The sequence below is a fragment of the Triticum dicoccoides genome, chromosome 1A (genome assembly GCF_002162155.2).
Source record: "Triticum dicoccoides isolate Atlit2015 ecotype Zavitan chromosome 1A, WEW_v2.0, whole genome shotgun sequence".
Lineage (NCBI taxonomy): Eukaryota > Viridiplantae > Streptophyta > Magnoliopsida > Poales > Poaceae > Triticum > Triticum dicoccoides.
In genome coordinates, this window is record NC_041380.1 from 523,174,356 (window position 1) to 523,186,426 (window position 12,071).

Below are 12,071 nucleotides of genomic sequence, written 5' to 3' on the forward strand. Positions count from 1 at the left end.
ACAAATCAGTATAGATGGAAACTAGATGTTTGGTTTATGTCATATGCAGAAGATAGGGGGGGCACGATGTGATTTAGTGCGTAAACAGTAGTTGCGAAAATAAAAAGGGAAAGAAGAAAAATAGAGACAAAAAGGAAAGAAAAAAATGAGAGAACCCACTAGAAGGAGGAAAGAAGAAAAATACTAGTCGTGAAAATTAAAAGGGGAAGGAAAAAAATCAGAGAACCCGCTAGGAGGAAAGAAGAAAAATACTAGTCGCGAAAATTAAAAGGGGAAGGAAAAAAAAATCAAAGAACCCGCTAGAAGAAGGAAAGAAGAAAAAATAAACACAAAAAGGAAAGGAAAAAAAAATAAAAAATCCGCTAGAAGGAGGGCTCGAACCTCCGACCTTGTGGTTAACAGCCACACGCTCTAGCCAACTGAGCTATTCCAGCTTGGTGGCAAAGAACAGAACTCTCTCTAGATAATCAATACGTTCCTAATAGACACAAGGAGCCAGCACCGAATCACCATGAGTTAGTGGCCTAGGAAGCAAGCGACGATATTTCTCTCTCTTTAAACTAGACGAATCGTGCATCAGTAAGAATAGGAAACCACCTTGACCTGATCGCGCTTCCATGTCCAACTCACCGAACAGTTTCGTGTCCATCACATGCCAAGGGTAAAGAGCTTGCCCATATGTTGCAAAATTCCTAGTGATTTACTACAGGACATGGTATATTCTCCTAGGATTGGTTGGTGTGTCCGTTGAGCTCAGCATTGGTTTCAACCTGCCGAGACCCTGAGACAGGCCCCCAATAAAAACAGGTGATGGGACTACTTGTCCTGGGATGTGTTACCGGGAGGAGGAGCAGTTGAACTGATGCAATCAACACCAGTAGGATGTCACTCTGGATTGTAACACTTGACACGTACTATAAGATTTGGTGCACCTACAACACAACCTTGATCTAGCCAACAATGTAACCACTTCAGCTCACCAATTCTCAGCTCTGCATCTACACAACCTTGAGTCTTTATAGAGATTTCACTATGAACTACATAGTGAGCAAAATGAGTGAATCTACACTTTAAAAGGTTTAGGGTTTAGTGGAATCTCTCCAAAGACTTATATTTAGTAACGGGGAGAGGGAGTACATTCATACATCATCCAAATGAAGATTACCTAAGCCACTGAACGTGAAAGAAAGATGAACGGAGCGTGTATTTTGGGCACAGCGTCATCAGGAGGCCAAACCGGCAAACAAAGCAAGCAACGAGTAAAATTGCAAGGTTTCAACTTCCAACACTGGCAGCGGTACAGAAACAGCAGCATAAGTCAAATGCAAGGTTCCAACTTTCCAAACCAAGGTAAGGTACAGAGACAACAGATACACTCCCAGCATCAACCGCCCTCACTTTGGGGCATTCATGATGCATCACAACAGTATCCCCCGTCTTTCGGGGTTTCCCCGCTGGCGGCGGGCATACTGCACTACAAATACATAAATATGAAAAACATACACATCACCGAGATTACGGACAGACGGCACCGACACAGACAGGCTCACATCTTTAGAGGCCTACTTCTTCCAAGCACCAGGTCCTTTCTGGGGGAAATGCACCACCAACCAACAGCTTGCGCTTTCATGGACGACGGACGGAACAGATCATTGTGAAAACATCTTCCACAACTTACAGGGATGATATTTACTAAAAAGAACCACAGAGCAACCACAACCATGTTCCAAAGCAGATCAGGCGTCTTCCGTCTTGCACAGGTCCAGCAGTGACAGTGTCTGCAAAATTGAGATGAGAATGTTCAGTCCACCTGTCTTGCTCAAGCATCTATTATCGTGGCAGCTGGAGTAAGGTATATATACCTCTGCTATGGAGAGCTCGAGGCGGAATTTAGGACCATCATAGTGGTGCAGCACTGGCCTAAAAGCATCCTCTTCCAAGGCCTTGCAAAGCCTTCTAATGCGGATCCTCACCTGATATGATGATGAATATGTCAGATCATGAAAAACAAGCCTGATAATAAACATATGTCAACCTTGGAAATTAATTACCTGTGCTGGGAATCTGGATTCACCTTTGCACTTCTTATCTTCCCAAGCGGTGGGATCAATGTTTGATCCTCCAAAACTAGCAGCCTGAGACACAAGAAAATCTGATTAGAATGCTGAAGAACAAGCACTATAATTTGTGCTAGAGTTCAACCAAGACGCATGTGCATTTGAAATGGAACTTTGAGAACAGGTACGCTTCTAATTTCAGCCAGGCAAAACCGGAAGGGCCACAGAAGCACGTTTGGCTAATAGGAACGTAACATCAGGAGAATGTTGGCTTAGAAGCACAGGAATAAATTTGGTAACCTACCATGTTTTATTACAGCTAGAAGAAAGAAGAACATGAAAGTTCAAGTTCTTGATTACATATGGTAGAGTATCTACACCGCCAAAATGGCATTTCCTATTTAATTCAGTTCCAAGAAAACACTAGCTAAAACTTTTCATCTAAAAGGAAATTCAGAAACAGCACACGAAACTATCCATGCAAATGATATAAGCATTTATGTATGACAAATACAACTGTTACAATGTATTCATGAAGAGGCTTGCAGTTCCATTCAAATAAGGAGGCTCGTAGTTATCAGCAAATGAAACAATCACACACCTCAAACACCCCATGTAGCTGATGGGTCGTGTAGTTGTAGAGGAAAAGAGGTAGACCAGGAGTGATGGCTCGGACTGAATCACGATATCTTGCTGGCAAGCCTGCAGAACAGAACAAACCATGAGTAACAGAGTAACTTACATATAATTGTGTGAGATGGTATGTGAAATGATTTACAAGGATACATAGTAGGCATACCAAAAAGCTGTCTCTTGAGATCCTCCTGCATGGTATCATTGTTGCAGACAAAGATGTATCCACCAAGAACTTCATTCCTTGGTAGCATCTCGCTTGTTGGTAATGTTTTGAAGCGCTTGTCAACAGAGTTGTTGTTGCTGTTGCCTCCATTGTTGTTGTTACCACCATTGTGTTTGCCGTTTGCTTCCTTCCCATTCTGATTATTCGGATATTTGTTGACCCCGACATTCATCTTGAATGAATTGACATTACCGTTGTTTCCCTTGGGGTACATGGGGTTCATGTTATAGGCCATGTTGCGGAAAGGGTACTTCATGGCAGCCTCGTTCATCTTGAGATCGTTCATCTTAAGATCCAGGTTCATGAGGCCAAGATTGAGGTGGTCCATCTTGTTGTCTTCTTGGTGGTAGGATTGCTTATCCCATTGCTTCACATCAGGGACGGTGTTCATCCTTGCATACTCAAAGTCATTCATCCTCTCAGCCTTTGACTTTGTGATCTCAGCCAGCTTTGATGTCATGAGAGACCATTGGCGGTCCTCCACCACCTTTGATTGCCCACGGAACTCATCTCCGAGATGCCACAAGTTGTCCATAGCTCAGTTCAAGCTCTCTGCACGCAAGAAAGGATTAACATATATCAGGTGACAAACAACACTTGTAAAATATCCTGCTTACGAAAATAAATGCACCATAGGACATAATGATATTGGAGCAACATATCTCCAATACAACACAAAAATTACAAATAACTTCATGCATGTTGTAATTCTATTCTAAGAAACTAATTTTTTTCAGAGCTGCTATCTAACTTTAGAATCAGACTAGACCGCTACTTCAGGAAACAAAATGCTGAGCTACAAACCTATATTTACACCTCAACGAGCAATAAAACTGAACCCAACCGAAATCAGTGAGAGAACTTTTTGACAATCAATAATAGCCCACCAAGAATAGTGCATCAAGGCGGGCAAGTTTCGACAGCAACAACAAGCTGCCAGAATACGCTGTCCCCTTCCGTCCACGCTCTAGCCCTATATCCTGTTGTACTTCTCCCATGAACACAATCCCTACTCCTCGCTTTCTGATCCCGCGCTGGTGCGCTTACCATCGCTCAACTATGATCATACAAACTCTCTACAAAACAAATGGAAGTAACACCGACCATTTCAATTCATGTTCATGACAACTTTCAACTTAAACCAAGCTTCATAATACCGTAAATCTATCTTCCAACCGCACAAAATTAAAAATTCTATAGACCAATTCGTCACCCAGAAGGACGCCAAATCACAACTATCATCTAGATCTATGGGAACTTTGAACCGAATTTTACGGAACGCTACTCCCCATGCCCAGATCTGCCACCCCTTCCCATCCGTGGCGGGGCAAGGAGGCACCCTGGAGTCCAGGAAGGGGGCTCAGGAGTGCCACTCGCCAGGACGGCGAGGCGCGCGGCGGAGGATCGAGACCGTGGCCGCAACGGGAGCGCCGCGTGAGGCGAACCGGGCGAGGCCAGGCGGGTGCGGCGGCGCTACCGAACACGCGAGAGGTGAGAAACGGGGAAAGCGGATGGCGCCGTCGGATGCTACGAAACGGAACGAAATACCAAGGCGAATCTGGCGGAACCACCGGCGCCCCTACCCAACGACCGCGCCAAAATCGACCGCCGAAACGCCGGCGAGATCGCATTTCGGGGCCTTACAAGCAAGGAGATCGGAGAGGAGCCTCATACCTGCTCGATTCGGCGCCGGATTCCGGCGGGGAGGGCGCTGGATTTGGGGGCGAATCGGGAACGAACTGCTGCGAGGAGGAGAGGAGTCGGCTCGGCTGGCTTGGCGTTGGCTCCCACTTCGCTCCGCCCACACGGAGTCCACCGGTCAGAGAGATTGGAGAGGGTGAGGGAGGTGAGCTGTCCTGCCGGATTTATAGGAGAGTGGGGGCGGAAAGAGGCCCCGGGTTGCGGGTTATTTACCCGGTGTGCCACTGGTGGGGCAGGGGGGCGGTCATTTGTTTGCTTTGGTTGGTGGTCGGCCTCGATGGTTGTTGCTCCGGTTGAGCGGATGCCGTTTGTAGAACCCGTTAGAAAATGCCAGAAGGTTGTAGCTAGGAGTAGGAGTATATTCTGCAAGTGTTTGATAGATCATGCTCAGCTGCTTACATATATGCAGATTTGTTTTTCTTATTGCGAAGGAATCCCTGGATTTCAATGGGCCATATGAATATATGATTGACGTGAAGAAGATTTCGGTCATTATGGTGGATTCGGTTGCGTGTATGTTTGTGTGTTGTTTAAAATGTTGTATGTCCACGGTAGTCGATGGCCGACATGGCTAAGGTGGGGAACCAACTCTCGGTGAGGCGGCGAAGAACCATCTCTCTCTGTGTTACAAGACTCAAAAGCGTAATTATTGATGAGAACCACCACTTTGCGTTTCGTCAAGACTCAAGTCACCCCATTCTCGCGTTTACCAACACGTGGCGGCTTCGATAAGAACTCTACGAGATTCTAGATTTCTCCATGGTTGTGGTCAATTGTATACGGAAGATGCTTGTAGCGCACGCTTGCGATGTCGTGTAGCTCGGTGGCGTGTGTGGGTTGTGTCTTCTAGCAATGAAAAGCGAAGATAAGGAAGTAGGTGGTAGGTGCCGCCGTAACGCTTAGTCGGTCGTCTAGAAACGAACGCCAACATCGCTTGATGGATAGAGATTGAGGAAGTGGAGCTAACGTCGGTTAGATAGAGATCCCGAGACCAGGACATCGTCACGAGATAGATAGAGGCACCGCCCTGAGTGAGTATACACTAGAAAACAAAGATCACCAAGAGAAGAAAAGGAAAAGAGATAGACGTGATCAAGATAGATGGATAGATAGATAGGATTGTCGTATACCCTTTCATGACACGTTTGGCCGCAGAGGATACGGAGGTCTTCTCGATCTCCACCGACAATTATCCTTTTTTATCACGATCATTCTTCATCATCTCGCCTTTGATCCTCTAAGTGCCACATATGCCTCATCCTTCCCTCGTGTGACCTCTTTTCCTCCTGTAGGTCACCACCTTTACACTAGTCACCTTTACCAGGTGGATGAGGACGAATCATGAAATAAGGTGAAAGGTAGAAACATGACGAGAAGGAGGGGGGAGTAAGAGTTTCGCCGAAGAGGTGCTGAGCCGCTGACATTGTATTTATCATCCCTCTTTTGTCTTGGGGCCCATACCGTAAGCCTCGACTGCTCAGTGGAACTTCATCACAGAATGTTCGAGTGTGGCCATTTAGCATCCACAAAATTCCGAGCATTTTGTATAGGATTGGTGTGGAACACTATAAACATAGTGTAATGTTTAATTAGAAGTAATGTCAAGATTTAACCCCTAAGGACATGCTTTATGAGGCTTCTCGTAATTTGGTTGATTGATCTTCCATCTTTACACGCGGAGAGGGCAGTAGTTTCGAAGAAAAAAAAGGTTTACTCCACTCCTTTTTACTTTTCAAAAAAAATATTAACTAGTCAGAAGAAAAAACAAAAAAGGAATTCCATGAATTGTATTTTTATTGATCAATTAGGATTGACTTCTAGAATGTATAATTGTCTAAAAAGGGCCAATATACAAAGTTTCCAAGGAATTACTGTACTCATATTCCCTTTAGGTGTCCGGGATTACTATCCTCCTCCTTTTATCCCGACGTTAAAGCAGGTCTTGTTGAAGTGTAGAGGGTCATACACCTACCAATTTACCAAATAATTATTGTATAAAACTCAATGTCGTAGCAAAGAGAAGGAGAGGCGGTTTGCCATCTGGGTCACTGCTGCCATAACCGTTTAGTCAGTCATCAAAGGCCAGCATAACCGGATAAATAGAGGCCCCACACACGAGTAAATGTAGATTAGAAAACAAAGATTTTCAAGAGAAGAAATGAAAATAGTAGACATTATCACAATATATAGTATTGAAGTAGTGGCTCTAATCCTACTTAAGGAACCACCCCTATCCTACATGGCATGCCACGTAGATGATCAACAAGAGTCAAATCTAGTTCATACTCAATACTAGTCAAGGCAGTCAATAATAGTCCAAGCCCCTCCCCCCTCATGGGTCAAAGCAAGCCCTCCCGGTCAACAAAAGTCCAAGCAAGACTTCTTGGTCAATAAATCAGAGGAAGATGACCTCATAAAAGAATAAGTTAAAGCTGAATGCAAAGAGAACAAAGAAAGCCCAAGGTCAACGTAGACACACTTCTCCATGGAGTAGGAACTATCCACTCAACGGGCTATAACCCACCTCCTAGCCCAATAAGGGGCACATGGGCCTAGATAATTAGCTAGTTCTATTGTGCCACCTCCTCACTTCAAGGGTAGCCTTGGTCGTCTATCAAGCACCCCTGGGCTATACAAGTCCCCCATGACCGTGTAACTCACTCAATCTCACTTGAATAGACTCAATAGGAGGGTCACTCACCCTTCCAGGCCCCTTTAGGAGGGTAAAAGAAGAGCAAGACTAAAAAAATCTGAGGGGACATATAAGGCCCTGACTAGTCGGGAGTCATGGGACTCCGGAAGCACTGGCACTCTAAGTATTTTTGTGCGCTGAGCACCACTCTCGATGACCCTTCAATAGAATGTAGGTCGTGCTCCCACGAGATGACTGAACCTATTTAAAACAATGTTGTGTCACCTTGTCGAATGCATGACAACCTTCACTATAAGGCTGTCATACACGCCTCGCCTACTCATCACTAACCACGTTGCTATGGAGACCCCTAGCCGACAGTTGATTCTTGAACATCAACTAATAGATATGTAAATAGATAAGAGTATCATACGCCCATTAGGGCACGTTTGGTTGGATGGTATAGTGAAGTCTTCTCAATCCCCAGCAACAATTGTCCATTTTATCATGATCCTTCTGCAACATCTTGCATTTGTTCATCTTAAGTGTCACATAGGCCTCATCCTTCCTCATGTTGGTTGCCATCTTTATGATAGTCGCCTTGCCCGATGCATGAGGACAAGCTAAGAATCAGCCGAAACAATATGAAAAATACAAGAAGTGTCAAATGCTCTGTGCAAGATTGAGGGCCAAATCATGTTGATAGTATCGTTGAGTGTTTAGACATGGTCGTTTAAGATGCACAAGAGTTTTGTGTATAAGAATTGGAGTGAGACACTATAAACACTAGTAAATGCGTACGTGCAATGCACATTGATATTAGGCAGAAAACTAATTGCACATTGATATTAGAAAAAAAATTAATAGCATGTTAATATTAGGTAGGATATCAATTACATGTTAATTACCTGGATAGTCATATTTGGTATGTTATTAACTACACACTAAACATGTTGAGTGCTCGCGGTTGGAACAATATAGGTTGTTGAATTAACACTGTTTGATGGCCGAGATTTGTTGGATCTGCCCCTTTTGATTTTTCTGTATTGATATAGATATAGATTGTTGAATGTTTAATTAGAAATAGTGCAAAAACGATTACAATAGTGATTTGATGCCATCATATTGCTTGTATCCATGAATGGATTAGGCAAAGTGTTGCTAAGTTCCAAAGGAAATACCGTACTCATCGTTTTATCCTTGTGCTAAAGCGAGCCTCGTTCAACTGTTGAGGTTCATACACCGACCAATTTAGCAAATAGTTATTGCATGCTTTATGCCACGTGGGTGTGTGGGATTTCAGAAAAAATCAATAAGTTATATATTGAAATTCCAAAAAAAGTTGACAAAAGCCGACGTTTTACACCTAGGTATGATATGCATACTCTACCTTCATTAATAAATGTTTTCATTTGTGTGCTACATAAAAATCAATTTCGCGGGTCTACAATAGGAAATGATATATTGTAGATCAACATATATGTCTTTTTTATGCAGCCCTACAAATCAACATAATGTTATATGAATATTCACTAGTACATAACCAGAGTATACATGTACTTGTACATTTTTATAAAAAAAATTAAACTTTAGAATGTTTTTTATAGAGGAGTTGATGAACATGAGCTCATTTAGCAATATCCGAGTAAGGAACCAAATGCAAGTAGTAAGATTAAACTAGGTCATGTTACTGAAGGAAATATGTCCTAGAGGCAATAATAAAGTTATTATTTATTTCCTTATTTCATGATAAATTTTTATTATTCATGCTAGAATTGTATTATCCGGAAACATAATACATGTGTGAATACATAGACAAACAGAGTGTCACTAGTATGCCTCTACTTAATTAGCTCGTTAATCAAAGATGGTTATGTTTCCTAACCATAGACATGAGTTGTCATTTGATAAACGGATTAACTTGACCCATTCCGTTAGCTTAGCACTTGATCATTTTAGTTACTGATATTGCTTTCTTCATGACTTATACATGTTCCTATGGCTATGAGATTGTGCAACTCCCGATTACCGGAGGAACACTTTGTGTGCTACCAAACGTCACAACGTAACTGGGTGATTATAAAGGTGCTCTACAGGTGTCTCCGATGGTACTTGTTGAGTTGGCATAAATCGATATTAGGATTTGCCACTTCGATTGTCGGAGAGGTATCTCTGGGCCCTCTCGGTAATGCACATCACTATAAGCCTTGCAAGCAATGCAACTAATGAGTTAGTTGTGGGATAGTGCATTACAGAACGAGTAAAGAGACTTACCGGTAATGAGATTGAACTAGGTATTGAGATATCGACGATCGCATCTCGGGCAAGTAACATACCGATGACAAAGGGAACAACGTATGTTGTTATGCGGTTTGACCGAGAAAGATCTTCGTAGAATATGTAGGAACTAATATGAACATCCAGGTTTCGCTATTGGTTATTGACCAGAGACGTGTCTCGGTCATGTCTACATAGTTCTCGAACCCGTAGGATCCGCATGCTTAACGTTCGGTGACGATTGGTATTATGAGTTTATGTGATTGGATGTACCGAAGGTAGTTTGGAGTCCCGGATGAGATCGGGGACATGACAAGGAGTCTCGAAATGGTCGAGATGTAAATATCGATATATTGGACGACTATATTCAGACATCGAAAAGGTTCCGAGTGATTCGGGTATTTTTCAGAGTAATGGGGAGTTACGGGAATACGGGGAAGAAGTATTGGGCCTCATGGGCCAAGTTGTGGAAGAGAGGAGGCAGGGCGCGCGGCCCCCTAGCCCAAACCGAATTGGACTAGGGGGGCGACCCCCCTTTCCTCCTTTCCTCCCTCTCCTTCCTTCTCCCCTCCCCCTTCCTTTCCTCCTCCTAGTAGGAGTAGGAAAGGGGAGTCCTACTCCTACTAGGAGGAGGACTCCTCCTCCTGGCGCGCCCTAGGAGGGCCGGCCGGCTCCCCCCTTGCTCCTTTATATACGGGGGCAGGGGGCACCCTAGGACCCACAAGTTGATCATTGATCCCTTAGCCGTGTGCGGTGCCCCCCCTCCACCATAATCCACCTCGATCATATCGTAGCGGTGCTTAGGCGAAGCCCTGCGTCGGTAGCAACATCATCACTGTCATCACGCCATCGTGCTGACGAAACTCTCCCGTGAAGCTCTGCTGGATTGGAGTTCGTGGGACGTCGTCGAGCTGAACGTGTGCTGAACTCGGAGGTGCCGTGCGTTCGGTACTTGGATCGGTCAGATCGTGAAGACGTTCGACTGCATCAACCGCGTTCTCATAACTCTTCCGCTTACGGTCTACGAGGGTACATGGACGATACTCTTCCCTCTCGTTGCTATGCATCACCATGATCTTGTGTGTGCGTAGGATTTTTTTTGAAATTACTACGTTCCCCAACAGTTACCTCGTTGATTACCTGTTGAGCCCACATTCTTGATCTTACATGTCTTTAAGGCCAACTCCAACGTGTCGACGCGAATGGACGTGGATTTGGCCTGCCTTTTGTCCATTTGGATCGGCTGTAGGGACAGTGTTCCCTCGTCTGCACAAATCTTGCTAGCACACCCAACCGACTAACCCATATGGTCCGCCTCATCGGTTTTTTGCCAAATTTTCTCAATTTAGACATTCTATGCATATACAACCAAATAAAACAAAACATTTCACATAGTTTACAACCAAATAAGTTACACAACATTTTCATCACAATAAATAAAAAAACTCATAGTTTATTACAACCAAATGAATTTAAAATTGTACCAACTACATTGTAAAAACAGAGTCGATACACCTATTGGTTTCCTACGCGAGTCCACATATGCTCAACCAAATTATTTTGAAGTTAAATGATGAGTTGTCCAACCACGTATTTCTTGATGAAATTGGGTGAAATGTGCAAACATTGCTGCTCCATACTCAGGCTCAACGTTCTCACCCTAGAAACCCCACCCTTGATCAAAGACGATGTCATCATGCTTGTCCTCTACAATCATGTTGTGCATGATCACACAAGCAGTCATCACATCCCACCTCCTCCGAGGACTCCATGTTCAGGGTGCCGAACGGGGTTGATTGGAATCAAGAGACAAAGGTTTACCCAGGTTCGGCCCCTCGCGGTGGAGGTAAAAGCCTACATCCTTCTTGATTGCTATTTGATGCCGATGATGATCTCGATTACAGGGTGCTATTTCACTACCTCTCATCTCGAGAGCATATACTTTGATCTTGTCTAAGACTTGTCTGTCTGTCCTGACTTGTCTGTCTAAAAAACCTCCTTCTGATGACCCACGGACTCCCTTTATATAATAGTTGAGCTCCTGGATTACAAGAGATTCCAGGTTATACCCGTTTTCAGAGTCCTACTCTAAGTCCTCTAAGTCCCCCGTGCCATCCAAGTCGGGGTTCTCCGTCTTGTATTTGGACTCCTGGAAACCTAGACTTGTCTCTCCAAGTTGGGACTCATCCTCAAGCCGGGTCTCGTCTTCAGAGTTGGCTCATCTCCATGAGCCGGTTTATCTCCAGAGCATGCTTATCTCCGTGAGGCTTCTTCACTTAGTGAGACCACTTAATTAACTCTGTGAGACGGCTCGTCCGTGAGCCTGCTTATCCATGAGCCGACACATCTTCACGAGCCTGCTTATCCATGAGCCGACTCATCTCCATGAGCCCGCTTAACCATGAGCCAGCTCATCTCCCTGAGCCTGCTTATCCATGAGCCCGCTCATCTCCATGAGGCCGCGTCACTCCGTGAGCCTGCTTAGCCACGAGCACGCTCATCCATGATCCGGCTTATCTTTAGAGTCAGAAAACTTGTCTTGTAA

General features: G+C 44.2%; 1 protein-coding gene and 1 non-coding gene across 2 annotated transcripts; both read right to left on the bottom strand.

Annotated features, from left to right (window-relative positions):
* Positions 1 to 360: 360 nt before the first annotated feature.
* Positions 361 to 434, bottom strand: TRNAN-GUU. Its single transcript has one exon. It is a non-coding gene; the product is annotated as a tRNA-Asn (tRNA).
* An 864-nt stretch (positions 435 to 1,298) lies between these two features.
* LOC119285518 (B2 protein-like) lies at positions 1,299 to 4,762 on the bottom strand. Its single transcript, XM_037564814.1, has 6 exons — positions 4,591 to 4,762; positions 2,857 to 3,468; positions 2,659 to 2,759; positions 2,052 to 2,135; positions 1,863 to 1,973; positions 1,299 to 1,778 (listed from the first exon to the last, which is right to left on the bottom strand). Exons 2-6 carry the CDS (start codon positions 3,449 to 3,451, stop codon positions 1,737 to 1,739), a joined length of 933 nt encoding a protein of 310 aa, XP_037420711.1. The 5' UTR covers positions 3,452 to 3,468; positions 4,591 to 4,762; the 3' UTR covers positions 1,299 to 1,736.
* Between the last annotated feature and the right edge of the window lie 7,309 nt (positions 4,763 to 12,071).